Source organism: Podarcis liolepis (genome assembly GCF_965112155.1).
Source record: "Podarcis liolepis genome assembly, chromosome: 8".
In the NCBI taxonomy this organism is placed as follows: Eukaryota; Metazoa; Chordata; class Lepidosauria; order Squamata; family Lacertidae; genus Podarcis; species Podarcis liolepis.
Genome location: NC_139560.1, coordinates 20,528,654 through 20,545,765, shown reverse-complemented (window position 1 = coordinate 20,545,765; position 17,112 = coordinate 20,528,654). Strand labels below are relative to the sequence as shown.

Here is a 17,112-nt window from a genome sequence, read left to right as displayed (position 1 = left end):
AAATCAAGTAATCATAGTAATATAATGCATTACTATGCAATAGAGGAGTTCATTACAGAGTACTGCCTGTTTGAAGAGCTTTACAGTGCTTCATGACCAATATATTTGCTTCCATATTGCAGTTGAGGGCTTGAGGCTTGGACAAAAGTAGATTGCCAAGGCCAACCAAAACCTGGGTTTTCCTGTTTTTCAGCTCGTACTTTCAGCTGCTACATTCCATGAGTCGTAAGCATATACATCTATAAAAAAGCAATGAGGTTGTGGTCAGTCTTAAGATTCTTGCAGATTCATCTTGTGCATATTTACTTGGAAGAAAGATCCACTCGGTTCCAATTAAGGGCATGCGGGATTGCAGTTCTAATTTGTTGCTTTCTTTGTGGCTTCTGAAATCTTTCTTATGCTTGTATATAGTTCTTACTTGAGTGTTAAGTAAGAATTCAGACTACAGCAGGGTTTTCCAAAGTGTGGTCTGTGGACCACCAGTAGTCCACAAGCTTCATTCAGATTGTCTGTGGCATGTCCGCATTAAATATTTATAATTTTAATTGTATTTTTATTGCTTTTTATTTATTGTATTGTGTTTTATTGTATTACAATTTAAATTCCTTAGATAAAAATGCAATTAAAAATTATACAGCATCTAACAGAATGCATTACAGTTGCTACTACAGGCAGAATAATCATTAAGTAGTTCAACAAGATTTAACTAGATTTATTTATTAATATGCATACTTATGTACTTCATAATGGAAACCTAATCGTATCTGCTTTCAAAGAAGTAGAAATAAAAAGCAGAAGATTATTGCAATCCATTTCCCTCAGACTGGCAGTATTTAAATTAACCAGCATGATGTAGTGGTTAAGAGTGGTGGACTCGTAATCTGGTGAACTGGGTTCGCATCCCCGCTCCTCCGCATGCACCTTGGGCTAGTCACACTTCTCTGAAGTCTCTCAGCCCCACTCACCTCACAGAGTGTTTGTTGTGGGGGAGGAAGGGAAAGGAGATTGTTAGCCGCTTTGAGACTCCTTAAGGGGAGTGAAAGGGGGGTATCAAGTCCAAACCCACCCTCCCTCCCTCCCTCCCTTCCTTCCTTCCTATGGGATTTATTTTTTAAATGTATTTTATAACCTGTCCAGTTTCACAGTACAGTCGTACCTTGGATCCCGAATGCCTTGTGAGTCAAACGTTTGGTTTGCGAAAGTTCTTTGGAACCTGAATGTCCAAACGTTTGGTTTGCGAAGGTTCTTTGCAGGAGCTTCCTACAGCCAATTGGAAGCCGCACCTTGGTTTCTGAACATTTTGGAAGTCAAACGGACTTCTGGAACAGAATCCGTTCGACTTCCGAGGTGCCACTGCACTGTCATGTATTACTAGCATTACTTGTTATTGTAATTTTGTATTGTGAAACCGTAGAGTATGGAGGATCAAAAGACTAAATAGGTTAATCCCTAGAGTCAGATCACCCAGCTGCCAGCTCCCTATCTAAACGGCATCTATTGATAAGATACTTGAGCATTGGGGGTAATATTTCCATATGCTTGTTTCCCATGTTGGTAACCTCCGTAGGAAGCAGTTGTGTGGGTTGGGCAGAGGTACTTCCTTCATCGGTTTTTCCAGGCCCCTAAAATGTGGCAATATTATTATTTATTAAATTTCTAAATCACGATTCATTTGACGATCACAGGGCAGTTTAAAATATAAAAACGCAAAAATGCATAACATAATAACAAACAAAAACAATACCCCCCAGTTTAAAATGCCATCGATAGTTTAATTAACCAGTTTATAGTAGGCCCACAATTTATACACATTTAACTTGTGCACATTCAGCTTTACACACATGGCAAAAAATAACATTAATAAAAAGGGGCAGAAGAAAGGGGGTGGGGTTCTGGGGGAAATGGTTTTGGCAATCCCACCTGCCATTGAACCCGTTGAGTTTTGACTGTACGTGATTCTGGGTTTAAGGTGTGATCCCTGGAAAGTAACCCCCACGTAATTTGCAGGTTTACTGTAGTTCAGGGAACAATCACTTTCATAAAACTAGTTTCTCTTGTTCATAAAATAAACTGTGAATGGAGATTTTGTAATAGTTTCAGATATAATGTTGACACTCAGAAATGCATGCAGTTGATGCTCTGTAGGTTATCCAGAATTGCCAAGGAACTTATACCAATCTGTGCATGCTTGAGATAATACCAGGCCTGCTTATATAGTCAGTGTTAATCAAAGCCTCTGTTCATTGCTTTCCAGTCATTAAATATTTCATACGTGAGTTCTGTAAGAACTCTTGAGCGGTTGCTGTCTGGACCCAGTGAATTGTCCATTTTTAACATGTCATTAAGGCCTAAAACTCTCTCACCACTATTTGCCTCCATTCCTCAGACTCCCTTCCTGAAAAGGTTTGTTTAGGCACAGAGATCTGCCTTACGTCATTCACTGTGAAGATGGATGCAAATAATTCATTCAATTTCTCTGCAGTATCCTCTTCTTCTAGCACACCTTTGATTCCCTTGTTGTCCAGAGGTTCAACTATTTCCCTATCTGGTTTTCTGCTTCTAATGTACTTAAAGATTTTATTCTTGATGGTTTTTAGCAGTGCACTCATTTGTTTTTCATCCCTTATTGTCTGCTTGTATTTATTTTGCCTAAGTTTGTGTTCCTTTTTGTTTTCCTTATTTGAGCCAGACTTCCACTTTCTGAAGGAAGCTTTCTTGCCCCTCCAGTTGATTCCATGATCAACTTTTTGAGGGCATATTCTATGCAAGTCTAATTGAAGTCATTATTACTTTACTTTTATTCTTTATCTTAATTAAAAGGGAGGAGGATGTGGCATGTGACAAGTCCTGAGGACCAGATAGAGCAACCTAGATGAAATATGTGTAATGTTGTTTCTTTCTTTTAGAGAGTTGGAAACAATATTCAGATTGTAGCCTCTGAAAGTATAGGAAAAGAAGTACAGAATTTGACACAGTGTACAGAAATTATTTGTGAGAATTTCTTGAGCAATTCAGTGGGCCTGATAGGCATGTAATGACAAGCCAGAATTATTAGCATTCATTTCATTTCTCTGCTGCTTTATATTTTTAAGAAAAAATCTCAAAATTGTTTACAACATATTAGAACATCAAATAAAACAGTCCAGAATAAAACATTACCAAAGAAAGACAAATAAAGTATAGTACATTCAAAGCAACATAATTAGCTGGAAACTAAAATATTATCTCGATGCTTTCAAAATAAAACATTACAAAAGGAAGCCAAATGTAAAATGCAAATGTTAAATATCATAACTAAGAATAAAGTATTATCATAAGCATAGAACATACTTGCTGCTTTTGCTACCAGTCCTGCCAATGGTAGTTCATAGCAGGCCTTGGCTGTGGAAGCACAGGCTCAGTGACCTTGGTCTGCCCTAAGAGACAGCCAAGATGTTCCCTGGTCTCTTCAGCATCCACAACTTTTGTAACTGGAGTCAGTCAGGGTCCCATCCTCCCAGGCCCTTCCAGAAGTTACTGCCAAGAATTATGCAAACTGGTTTACCAGAAGTGAGGAAGCATCCACTGCTAACATTGCACCCGTCCCCTCCTTCGTTTGCCACACTGTGAGGAAATAAACTAGAGCACTAGCAAGCCATTACTTGCAAACCAGGGCAGTAGATTTGAAACTTAATTCCACAACTTGTTTTCATGATTAAATTTGGCTGACCAAATTTAATTTAAGATGGTGGACCACTACCACCATCGTGACAAGCTGAAAGTTGATATTGTTTCCCTACAGAAATCATCAGGCTGCAGCACTAGACTGCAATTTCTGCATGCTCACTTGGGAGTGATCCTTCTAAATTAACATGTACAAGGCTGAGACTGTCAGACATTTAATGTGCTTGTTTTCTTATATTAAGTGATCAAATGACAAAACATGGCCTGTCTCATATTTTTCCATCGCTAGATACCCTATACTTTAATATTCAGTCATTATTACATTTGAGAGATATAGTGGCATGGAGGCTTTAGTAGTGGCTGAGTAAATGGAGGAAACTTCCATTATTTTGTGTATGTTTGGACTGTCACTCCTTGCACTACATTTGAGATTCAGTCGCATTCTTTCTGTCCAATCTTTTAATTTCCAGAGGTCTTGAGTCAGGAACCATTTAGTTTTTACTCAGGCACATGAAATGTAACTCGGAGGTGGTTTTGGTTGTCTTTTAAAATAAAATCTAGCACAGTTCTATTTCACCCCTCCTATTTGTGGAAGGAATCATATGTGGGGTAGGAATGGGGTGGACTATAGAAAGAAATCTGTTTGATCTAAAACTTGCAGCTTAACTTGTAAATTTTGAAGTGACAGGAAGACCAACAACTTCAGTCTTGTCTTTTTCTATTAAAATGTAATTAAAAATATTTTTGCATTTAAGATGTCTATAATAGGCAGAATAAAAATACAATATACTAAAACAAACCAAAGGAGTGCCTACTCACACAATGCCTTCTGTTGTCACCTATTGCTTTCTTCATCATGTAAAATTTATCATCTCTCGCTCTCCCTCCCTCTCTCTATTCAAGATAAAGGGCTGTGTCTGTGCTTGTGTTGCTGACCCCATATCTACCTTGCCAAGCACCACTGCTGCCCCCCCCCGCAAGTGTTAGAAACTGAGATATGAAAACCAGGAGCTAAATGGCACCTTAAACCTAGGTCATGGGTGCAACAACGGAATATCGAGGCACACTTTTTAATAACAAGAATACAAAGCTGAAAATGAATGAACTGCAGCTAAAATATTATGTTAATTTTTCACATGGTATAGTCCTTCCTCTGCCCACCCCCAATATTTCTAAGAAGATCTGTTCTATGGTCTTCAGAGAGTAGCTGGAAGTGGGGAGGCAGAAAAAGGTCCTCCTTTCCTTCCACTCTGCAGTTTTAATCTGAAATCTTAGGCGCAGTACTGCACCCAGAGCTCAGAAACTGCTTGCACTAATGAAATTCCCAGGCGCAAAATGCGCCTAGAACAATGTGAGTTTCAAACACTGCCTCCCCCTTAATGACTCACAACCTCCCTGCTTCCCTTACACTACAGCGGCAGCCAGTGTGGCAGTGAGTGTGGGGATCCATTGCTTTCCTAGCTTCCCAACACTGTGGGCTCCATTGCTTAACAGGAAGGGGAGGAGCGAGGCATGGGGTGCTTGATGCATCATGCCAGAGCCAATCTGACTTTCCTGCCACCATGCAGTACCCCAAACTCCTTGTGCCACGTGCCTCCCCCTCTTGGTAAGCAGGAGTGACCTGCAATTGCACAGCAGTTCCCTTCAGTGGTGGAGGGTTAGGAGGGAAGTGGCAGGTGGCATCAGAGCAAGACTGGGAAGCAGTTCCTGGTGAGCTGCCCTAGTCTATCTGTGCCTCCATGGTTTGTTGGACTATTACGTCTCTCTTCACTGCTCCCTGCCACTAAGGGAGGTGGGCGGTGAGCTATTGTCACTCTGTAGTTCATAGCACCACCTGTCTGTGCTCAAGCAAATTGCAGTGTGACAACATCCTTATGCAGACAATTTATAAAGGGTGAAAAAAGGCATCATTGGGCAGGATATAACAGCCTGAGTTCATGATGACTTTCAGGTCCACCTTGACTGATTGATGATATCACCTTGAGTTTGAGATGGATTTTTATGTCTGCTGCCAGTGCTGTTTGGTTATTTATACATATTTTTCAACTCAAACTGCCATGCTTTTTTGCAGTCTAGCTTTCTGTGTTCTTGTCAATTGTTTATTCAGAAACTGCTTTTTTCTGTGTGATTTTGGATGCTTTGAAAGTGTGATGAATAAGGATTTAAAACTTCCCCATTGGTCGTTTCCTCATAATAGAAGATGATGTAAAGTTCATGAAGTGTAATGACTACCCTATTTTAAAAAATAGGGAAAGTGTACATAAATGTTGCCATATTAATTTTAGATATAATTTTAATTTTTCGCATACTCCCTCAGACCATGCTTTTATATTAGTTTAGGGAATAGTAGTGAAAATATCTATGTACATTGCTATTCCAATTTTATAATTCTTACTGAAATAGAAAGCAACCAATGGCCTTGGAATAATCTGTAGTTTATAGGAATAATGAAAACAATCCAAGAGTTCCCAGATGAGGCAATAGAAGAAAATGATCTGTTTCGTAGCTAACACAATGAAGCAATAATAGTATATACTCATTTTGAGATGAAACTTATTCCTACTTCTCTTCAAGGCTCAAAGCATGTTCAGTTATATGTTTGCATTGGGAAATATTACCCAAAGCAATTACAAATCTTTCATAGAGGCAGCAGGCAAGTTGAAGGAGTAATAATCATAAATGTGCATTATGACAAAAATAATAAAATCAAACAGAACTTGACAGGTTCAACTCCATTATGCATTAAGCCTGAAATTCAGCATTTTGTACTGCATTATGTTTTTGGCATCCATAAAGGCAGCAACACAATAATTAGTGAGCGCATGCTGTGAATATGTTCAGTTACCCCAGTGCTGAAAGATATTGAACAGCAAGAGGAGAAAATTTTGACTTTAGACATTGGCCCGATTCATCCATCATGGTACTCCAAACTATGGTTTAACATGAACAAACAGGCATGGTTGGTGAACACTGCTCAGATCTCGCCTGCTCCATTTCTCCCTATCCCAAGTCAGGAAGAAACAAATTAGTCCTGGCTTAGTGCTACATGTGAACCACCACTTGTGGTTTGTTTGTCTCCAAATAAGCCATGAGAGGGATCCAAGATTTCTTTTTGTTTGGGTTTGTTTTCTCCTGCCTTCAGAAAGGGAAGAGTGCAGCTTGCGTGATTTAAGCAACCTGCACCAGCACACTTACTCATTCATAGACACACCTTGGCTTACAACACAAGACATGGCTAGGCTTACAACACAAGAATGGGCGATCTTTACACGTCTTTAGCTGCCAGGCGAAAACATTTCTCATTACCCAGGCTAAATAATCTATGGCCTGTTAAATGTGTGTGTGGGCTGTATTGTGATAATGTTATTATTACTCTGAGTATTACGTTTTTATTATTAAGCTGCGTAAATTATGTTCTTAATGTTGTACACCGCCCTGGGATCTTTGGATAAAGTGCAGTATATAAATTGAACAAATAACTGAAATAAATAAATGGCTTGCAAACTGAGATTTTCTGTTCAACCAGCTCAAAATTACTGGGGCCGGGGGGGGGGCATTACCTGGCTGTAGGCAGGTGCACATCAGTTAATTGAGAACCACACTATCAGCTTTAGTAAGAACAATTTCTCATTAAATAACCTTCATGATCTTCTTAGAATTATAATTACATCAACTGCCTTGAATGATTGGAAAGGAAGTAGGCACCAGACTTGGTCCAGGCATGTTTTTGTTTCTATGCTACTCTTTCTGGCCAGGTGCCTAATATGATGACGACTTGCATGCAGACAGTGTTCTGTCTCTGCATAGAGATAAGATTCTCTTTTTGAATGCTACTGATCAGTATTAAAAGGTAATGGTAGATGTGCTTGGGAGTTCATGATGTGCTGGTTTTTCACTGTATAAGGGATAAGACTCGTTAGCTAATACTTGTAAACCTAAAAGTCTCAATGTTTATTTTCCCCCCCACAAACATAATTTCAAAGCTAGAAACTTTAAGTTACTAAAACAATTATTATCAAACAGAAAATGCATATACCAATTCTTTTCAGAAATCTTGATTAGGAATTGTCATTCCACTGTTTCATTTTTGTTTTTTGTTTTTCAGAGATGCGAGATAAAATGAGGAAATGGAGGGAAGAGAACTATCGGAACAGTGAGCAGATAGTGGAAGTTGGAGAAGAATTAATTCATGAATATGCAGCTAAGCTTGGCGATGACAGTAGGTCAAAGCTGTTTCACGTCTCTTGCCATCTTTATTCTGTGCAGCTGCTTTTATTATTACCTGATTGATTCTCCTATTACACCCTCAATATTATTTTTCTTTTACTTCACTTTTCTTGTGCATGCTGATGTATGGTACGCCCATAAAGCTCAACATCTGCCAGTTTTCCTGACTCTTGATCTGCTTTCCAACTTAAGGGTGTGGGCAGGGAGATGTATACCTAATCGGATGTATAGCCTGGCCCGCTAGTCATGTAAATACATTTGAGAGAACCCTTGGCCCAAGCCTCCTTGGCCAAATTTCACTCATTGGTTGTCTTCACTCGTTTGAAGGATGGCTAAGTTTTGAAATGGAGACAGAAGGTTATTCCTGAAATTTAACCATAACTTCAGCTACGTGGAATCAATATAAGAGTTGCTTTTATTATAGCGTTGGGCATGAGAGTCTAGGGCGTGCCTGGATTTTCATTATATACAATAGCTCTACATCATTTGGGGGGATCGTAAGTGCACAATACTAATTCTCCCCAGACAGAAACTTGGCACAGAGCATTTTATACCAGAAGGGAATTGTTTAAAAAGAAAGTCACAATAATGCAATACCTCTTTTTATATAAGCACAGGATAAAGCATCAGAGTGTTTTATGGCAAGAAAACTGTATAAAGTTGACCAAGGCTCTTATGTAGGCAGGAAGGGAATAAGTATCAGTGATTTGTTTTTAATGAGCTCATTCTACTTTCTCTTTCTTTCCTTTCTATAACTTAGTTAACCTAATTCAGACAGTATGAGCAGTTCATTTTTGGCAAAGGTCTCAAAGATCAGAACGGGTGTACCCTTCTTTATTTAATTTTAGGAAGTTTTGGTCTCAGTAACACTGACATTATACAAAGAGAGAGAGGGGAGCAATATTTCTGAAATGGGTTCATTTCTTAGAACACTCGACCAGAGGTCTTTCAGTTTGGCATGTTATCATAAGATGTTACTAATGTATCTCATAATGATGAGCATTAGAATATTTTTATCAGAGAACAACTTAGTGGGGAAATTCTGTCCATTCAGATGTTTTTGAACTACAATGCCCATTAGCTCTAGTAAGCATGGCCAATGGCCAAGGATGGTGAGAGTTGTAGTTTAGCAACATCTGGAGGGCCAAAGGTTCCCCAAACCTGGCTTTGGTATACACCTGAAAGTTGCATATAATAGCATAGCACAGTCACTTTCTTATTTGGTTTTGAGATTTAAAATTTGAAGTGCCCAGGAAAACAGGCCTGCATATGTTGTCTCCGAGTTTAATGTAAACTCAGTGGGTGATAGAAAGGGCAGTGATCTCAACAGGGAAGTTGAGTGTGCTGTTTTTCATCGCCTTTCACTTAGTAAATTTATAAATGAAACATATTTACTTCACTTGTTTTGTCTTTTCGAAGAATCACAGACAACAGTAGATTCCCTAATTAATAGTGTTCATATGATGTATATGAATGAATCCTCCATACGTTCCCTGGTGTCATATCCATTTTTGTTTCCAGAGGCTATGTAGTTTCTATTCTAAGAAGGCAATCTGATTTTAATCAAGAAGCCATAGAACATAATAGCCACACATTCACTGAAGTGGTAAAAGCCAAAATGAGAGTGATTGTTGTGTTGTCTGTGGAAAGTAGATTTTCATTGGGGGGCAATCTGTACCCTCCCAAACCTTTAGTTTTTACACAGAACAATTTTAAGTATGTGTGTATCACAGAAATTTGTACACTTGTCTATTTCATGTGCATGGCTTTCCTCTTGAATGCCAAACACTCTCAGTATAATAGGGTAGTTTTATTTATTATTATTCATTGTCACTTACAAGAGAGCTTCATATGATACTATAATGTGCAGCTTCAATCAACATGATACACTTTATTCATACAACCATTCACTCAGTCTCACTCACCACCCTCATCAAGCATAAATGCAAAATTCAGTTTAAACATATGTACCCACCATAGTGCTGTATCTCCTTTACATAATTTTTTTTTTTTTGCTTTGTGCCACCACTGTCAAAATTGGGGATATCTCTGGGAGCTACAAAAAATTGCTTGGGGTCCTGATCCAGCTCTCAGGCCAGCGTTTAGCCATCCCTGACGTAAAGGAAAAAATGGAGAAGAACAGAACACCAGAATTGGTGAAAGTGTCCCCTAAAAACTGTTGTTCTGCCAAACCCCCAAAGTGCTTTTTGAAATTGGGGGAGCAGTGAATCATTTCCATAGTTGGTTTGTTATCATAAATAGCTATTCTGGTGTAGTAGTACTGTATTGCATTGTAATATGGAACACTTTACAAAAATGCTTACGCAGCATAAGCGAACAGTATAGCTTTTAGAAGTGTTGAGTAGTGCATATTAATTTTGAGCACTAATTATGACAAGTCCAGGTTTCTATAAGAAAAAAGAGAATGTAATTTGTTTTAGGTGTTTTGAAAAACATACTGCCTCATTTCATATGACAGATGTATTTTTGTGTGTTTTCTAGTCTGGATAATATACGAGCAAGTGATGATTGCTGCATTGGACTGCAGTCGGGATGACTTGGCACTGGTAAGTAGTCCAGCTGACCTCTGCTGCAAATGTAATGGCTTGGAACACTGCTTACCGCAAAGGATTCTCCCATTCTCTCCTCCTTGCTGCAGCTCCCTATGCCCCCTGAAAAGCTGCTCCTGAAGCTTGAGGTACCCTTTGGAATGGCATGGTGAGTAACATAGAGGGCTGCAGCAAGAGAGGGAACTAGTGAAATCTGGAGCGTCTGCCTTGAGTGAGAGGAAGCTCTTTTTTAATTTACACAATGTGAAACTTTTCCGGGTAATTTTGTGGAGGTGCAAACAGGTGGTTCTAGATGGTCAGTTTATAGCACAATGTGCTTTTGGGGAGCTACACAATCTCTCCCCACCAGTGGTTTTGTATTACATTTGTCCAGCACTCTACTGCAAAATTCTGTTGCAATTTTGTTGTTGTCTTGTGAAGTTTTAAAAAGTTTTGTGTTCTTCAAAGATTAAGAGCTCCTCTCACTGTTCCTCGTAGGCATGGAGGTGTCTTTAAGAATAGAATGATAGGCTGGTATTCAATGAAATCCTACTTAGAATAGACATGTTGAAATTACTGAACTTAAATTAGTCAGGTCCATTTACTTCATAGCTTTCCTGTCCCCCCACCACTAAGTTATTGCCTGGCATTTCTGTAGTAAGTTGCTTTTAAAAGTTTACTAATTTTAATTTTGTGCACTCTTCCTCTTCAGTGCTGGAGTGCGTATTTTTCCTATTTATTTTTGAGAAACAACTAACAACTGTCATGCTCCTTCATGACAAATCTATCTTCCATTTTATACTGATAAACTATTGCAGTTTAGGTCCTTCAGTGAGGCTAGCATGAACACAAGCATTATGGGAAAACAAATACTGAGATTTTTATTGTTTGTGTAGACCTGGAGGCTTGTAGGACCTTAAATGAGATAATGCCTACACCAATATTTTGCTTATAATTATCACAGGTCTTTCCAAAGTTCTAAAAATATTTACAGCTACAGTACTTGGATACAAGCTGGGTGCCAAAATAATATGTTAGCTGCTATATTGTAAAGAAAATGTTGATACAGAATCTCAGTGTATGTCAACTTTTCAAATGATTGAAAGGTACCTCTCTCAATCTACTGATTTTTTTGTGCCATCTACAGTAAATGTTTTGCATGTGGGTTTCATTGCAGAGCTGCTACGGAAATGTTTGTATTATGGAAATCCTTTTCGTTTTGGTAAAAAAGGAGGAGACCTACAAACTAGGGAATTTGATACTTTTTCTCTAACCAGCAACTTCTGGTGAAAGAGCTATGTAAATGTTCGAATTACGTATACAGAATTTTCTTGCTGAAAGTGTGTTCCTTAGTTTGGCAGTGGATGTGAGCTCAAGGAAAAGTATAAAGGGAATGCAAGAAAAAGATCATTTATGAATTTTTAAGCTAATTGTAATTTCAAGAATAAGAGAGTCGTTTTTCTTTATCAATACCTTATGAACACAGTTTTGGAACAATTTTATTATATTAGAATATCTCATACTGATATTTCAAATATGACTGGGTTTGTAGAAAGTGAGATGCAGTTAACATCACTGTTCGTTCAGGAGATCTTGCCAGTATCACCCAATAAAAAGAAAGCCATGATAGAATCATGGAGTTGGAAGGGGCTTGTAAGCCATCTGTTTCACTCCTTCCTTGATGAGAGAAATCCAGAGCTAGAGCAACCTAGCTATCCAATCTTTGCTTGAAGACTTATTGTGGGATAGAGCCCATTCCCTAGGTATGGCTCTACTGTCATAAAACTTACTGTTAAGAGTTTCCTAATTTTCAACCAAAATCTGTCCTACCAGCTGCATATAGAGCAAGATGTGGAGAATGATAAGCATGTTTTACAACATAAAGGGGTTTTTTTAGAAGGGGGACCCTTTTGTATTGCATCACTTCACTCATGCACTCATATCCTTTCTTTCTTCAGTGGAAACCACTTTTGAAATATTTCAAATAAACTAGGACAGTGTTTTTGTGTATATGTAAACTGAGTTCAAGGTGGCCTGAGGTGATAGTAAAGGAAGTAGGTTTATTTTTCTTTGAAACTCACAGTTTAATAAAGTAAAATAGCTTTCTAAATCAAAAGTAGTTGGTCTTCTTGTATTTAGAACCTAGAAAGGAACCAAATCAAACAGTCTCTGATTGCTTCAGGGGCAGTGGGTCTGTCCATGATGGAAGGCTGTTTGATCCAGTTGGGACTCTAGCGATTTTCACATACTCACCATAATCCTTGCAAGTCCCATTCTCTCCCACACACTCCTCCAGGGCACAGTGGTGGGGGAAGCCTCACTCTCCGTGTTCTGCTGATGGAGTCCTCTGCTGGAACAAGGAGCCATCAATCAATAGTGGGTCAGCATGGGATACAACTCAGTTGACTTCAAGCCACAAAGGCCACTTTGGCTTCCAAATAATGCCACTAGGTTTAATAGCACCCAAACTATGAATCTGATCTTTTAGGGATAGTGTAACCCCAGAATGAGCATCACTCCCCCCCCCTCACTGCAGTTTCAGCTTATTGTCCCTCAACTGGTCCATTGATGATTGCAGGCAGTAATTTAGCATATCTGCAGCTTCACCTGAATATGATAAAATAGAGAAATACTGATGACACCTCACTCAGCATCTTCTTTTGATAGTATCAGGACAAAATGGAGTCTTGTGGATCACCATAGTGTGATCTTACACTATGGAAGAGTAATAATATTTTGAGTACCAACTTCTGGAACTGATTGTCAAGATAGGGACAGAAGCCTGCAGTGCAATTCCTCTAGTTCTGTCCCCAGATGGTTCGTCCAGAGGGGATACCATGGTTACTGGTATCAAAGGCTACTGAGAAGGCCAGGGGAATCAACATGGTTGCATGTTGTGCACTCTCACATAGAATCACTGTGGCCAAAGGTAGTGTTGTACCAAACCCTAACGTGAAATCATATCTAAATAACCTGCTTCATGCAAGAGGCCTTAGAGTTGTATGACCACCATCCACTGGAACACTTTATCACAAAAAGGCATATTGGTAACTAATTGGTATTTGGTACGGTTGTCTGGGTCTGGTGGGCCCTTCTCCAAGAATGGTTGCTCAAATTCTTCTTTAACATGCAGCTCACAGCGAATCACAAACCCCAGGACCCAATCAGCCAGCCAACCCAACCTTGGTTGCTCTTATAAGTCAAGATGGGTGAGGATGAATCCTAGAAAGTTTTGCTGTAAGGGTGCCAGCATAAAGTAGTTACCTTCAAAATCATCCTTAGTTCCCTGTGGCTTCACAGGATCAACAAGAATGTTTGAAGGCAGAAAGTTCAACTTCTATGTTGTGCTGATGATTATCATGTTTTAATATGGTGGTAGTAATAAAGTTATCTGGAATTTTTTAGAACACATAATGAAAATAGATATGAAGAACATTTCCCTTCGTTTTACTGAAGGGTTTCTTAAAGGAACCAACAAACAAATTCACACCTGTTGTTTTTTTTAAAAAAAACACACGCTAATAATTGCTGCAGTAGTTTTAAGTTTGAACTTCTGGCCCCAAAGTGTCCTATAAGAAACACAGCATGATGCAAGCACTGTGACTATTTGGTCTCCACACCGAGAACAGTTTAAAGGCTTAATGAAAACGTATGATTTTTATTGTTCCACATACTTAGTTGAAAGGACATTCAAAATAGCCATAATTCTGACTAATCTTTCGCCACAGCTGCAGGCACCTGATACCAGAATGGGGTTTGCACTCTTAACTTCCTGACTAGGAAACTCAACAAATGTGAGGCTTCTGTTATGAAAAAATAGGTGCCTTTGGTTCCAGATGAAGTGTTTTGCAATTTCTATTTGCTATTCATTGTAGTTTTTAGGACTGTTTCTACCACATAATGGCTGTTCATAGCTTGTTGCAGTATCTCTCTCCCTCCATGCATAACCTTAGTTCACAAATAAAGATCCTTCGTTTGATAGACAGTGGCAAAAGAGCACACCATGAGGTCAAACTCACGGCTGCTTGGGACAGCCACCTGCAATACTTGTGTATGAAAAGATAGTGTCTGCATTTTCTTTGCCTTAAATGAAAGTAGGACCTTGTTTGCAGTTTCCTTTAATATTTATTGTTTATTTCCTTTCTGGCTGCCCTTAAATGAGGAAATAGAATAGAAGGGGGGAAAGTAGGAAAGTCTGTCCTGAGTTTGGGCTACCTTAGTTAAATACAATTTGTGCAGGGTCTGAAACCATGCTTCTTAGAATACTCGAATGTGCCCATTTTAGAGCATTGACACAAAATGTATACTAAAGGGGACGATAAGCTAGAGGGGGATATCCAACACGACACCTTCTAGATGTTGTTGGACTTCCCTTCCCCTCATCACTGACCATTTGCTGTGTTGGCTGGGGCTGATGGGAGTTGGGAGTTCCAGCATTAAACAGAGTATCACAATTGCTACCCCTAGAGATGATTTGCAAGGAACACTTCCTTCTTTTTTATTACTTAAACTTTGTTACATGTTCTTGTTAACCTTTATTGGCTATTGCCTTCTATCACCTTTCTTTGGTACATCATGATTGCTTCATCAAAACAGTAATAAACTGTTCAAAAGTCACTTTCTAGGTTGTAGATTTAGTCAATTAAAGGCTTAATTTCTCTGCATTGTATAACTCTCCACGGGAGTGCAAATTGCATTATGTGGTTGAAGCTCAAAAGAATTACCTTGTTTATAAATTGTAGGGTTGTTTGGGAGTGGGGTGTCTTTTTTTTTTTTACTGACTACAGGATATTTTTGTAGCATGAAACCTGGGTTCTGTCTATGTGTCCTGGTATCTCTCAAAACATTGCTGAAGAAGTGTTGATATGGTACTTTAGTGTTGTGTTAAGCGAGACTGCTGCCAAATGAGCTTCTCAGTTACTGTTCTCAAATAAACATCACTCAGATTTTGGTTTCCAACTTGAAAGAAAACTGTGTTTTTTACCTCCCCCTTTTTCTTTGTGTTATTCTTAAAAATACAGTTTTGTCTTCAAGAGCTAAGACGGCAATTCCCTGGGAGCCATAGAGTTAAGCGGTTAACAGGCATGAGATTTGAAGCCATGGAAAGGTAACTAAATTTTAAAAAATCTTTTCCAGACACTGCATTAAAAAAAAATCTGCCACAATCAACATTTCTGTGAAGGGAGTAAATTCTGTGCACATGGAGATAGGATTGTCACTTGTATACAAATAAACTTTGGCATGGAAATATTTTCAAGAATTTGATATAGTTGTTACATAAGACACTTTTAAAAATTGGTGTACATAGTTTCTAAAATGTATTAACCACCTTAGACTACAATAACAGTCACTTTCTTTCAGTGGTGTTCCTTCTTCATAAGATAATTTGATCTACTCCAGTGTAGATTTGGAATATTGGGGATTTATGTTTCTTTCTAAATAAGTCTCTCTACTTTAGATTTTATAGAAGCAGTTGAAAGCAGACATTTCTGATAGTGAAATAAATGGGACCCTAAAGGGACTCTTAGCTTCACACAGTTATAATCATAAACAGGTCCTCAGTATTTTAAATCTGCTGCCCAGATTTGGGCCATAAAAAATTCATTAAAATGTTTCTGGAGATGACAGTGGTATGTGTGAGAGAGACAAACTTGATAAAGGTGGGGTGTGAGAGAGAAGTTGAGACCTCTTAAAGTCATTTTTTAATTCTTGTTGGCATCTGTCTGGCCTGAGAAACCATAGAGGGCACCTCTGGGAGTGAAGTCAAGCTGCTGGAAAATCACAGCACCTGCTGTGGCTGCAGAGAGCAGTAACTTGTAACTGCTGCCTCTCACATTGTTTTTGCTATGTTAGCAGCACTGCAGTGACCTCTCTGGGGGGTGCAAGCCTGGGCAGTGTACATGGAGGTCCTGGGCTGCCCGGACAACAAGACTCTCTTCTTGGCTTTGTTTATGTGTTCCAAAGGAAAGCAAGCAATACATTTGGCTCCAACTTGGCTGCAGGAGTTGACGGAAGCAAGCCATACAAGATGCCACCCAACCGTCTTAGGGACTCCACTCCCGATTTGCTTAGGGTTTACTCTTTAGGTTTTTCTTCTCCCAAAGATGTCCCACAAGGCAGCAGGTAGCATCCCATCAGGAAACGTAGATTGTGTGTACTGGAGGTAAAATAGAATGTAAGCATGTGACATGGCTGCCTGTTTTCCTGCAAGCTGGAGTTCCCCTTGCCCCAGTGTTGTCTTTAATACTGGGTCTGGAATATGGCAAGGGAGAGCATTTGAAAATGTGACATATGTTTGAAGGCTGTTCTTTGAAAGGATTATTGGTGCAAGCGAGAATATTCTGGTGATGAGGAAGCAAAGTCATGCTTCAGGGACAGAGTGGGCCAGAATCAACTTATTTGTTCTGCTAACAGAAACCAGAGCAAGGACTCCCATGAGTGTAACAGGGCTTTCTTAGCTCTCCTCCCTAGTCTTCTTATCACTATATTGAATTTCACCCAAAGTTTCAGTTTAAATTATTGCCATCTCTGTGAGAAGAGCTTTCTACATTTTGCAGAGTGACTGCTAATCAGAGTATATAGTACTGATTGAGTGGATCCTTTGTGTGATCCAGAATCTTGAAGCTCTTGTCTTTGTTGTCTTGGCCAGAAAGTAAAGCTGATGATAAAAGTA

At 39.1% G+C, this 17,112-nt stretch overlaps 1 protein-coding gene across 2 annotated transcripts in view; it reads left to right on the top strand.

Moving 5' to 3' along the window:
* The window catches only part of EMC2 (ER membrane protein complex subunit 2), a 44,023-nt gene that overhangs the window by 2,377 nt on the left and 24,534 nt on the right, over positions 1-17,112 (top strand). The window contains exons 1-4 of one of the 2 annotated variants that reach the window (XM_083517003.1): positions 204-225; positions 7,769-7,882; positions 10,393-10,457; positions 15,461-15,546. In XM_083517003.1, coding sequence (XP_083373129.1) covers positions 219-225; positions 7,769-7,882; positions 10,393-10,457; positions 15,461-15,546 — 272 coding nt within the window. In that variant the 5' untranslated portion in view covers positions 204-218. Of the gene's footprint in view, positions 1-203; positions 226-7,768; positions 7,883-10,392; positions 10,458-15,460; positions 15,547-17,112 lie in introns of those variants that run through there. The other variant, XM_083517002.1, reaches the window with a different exon arrangement.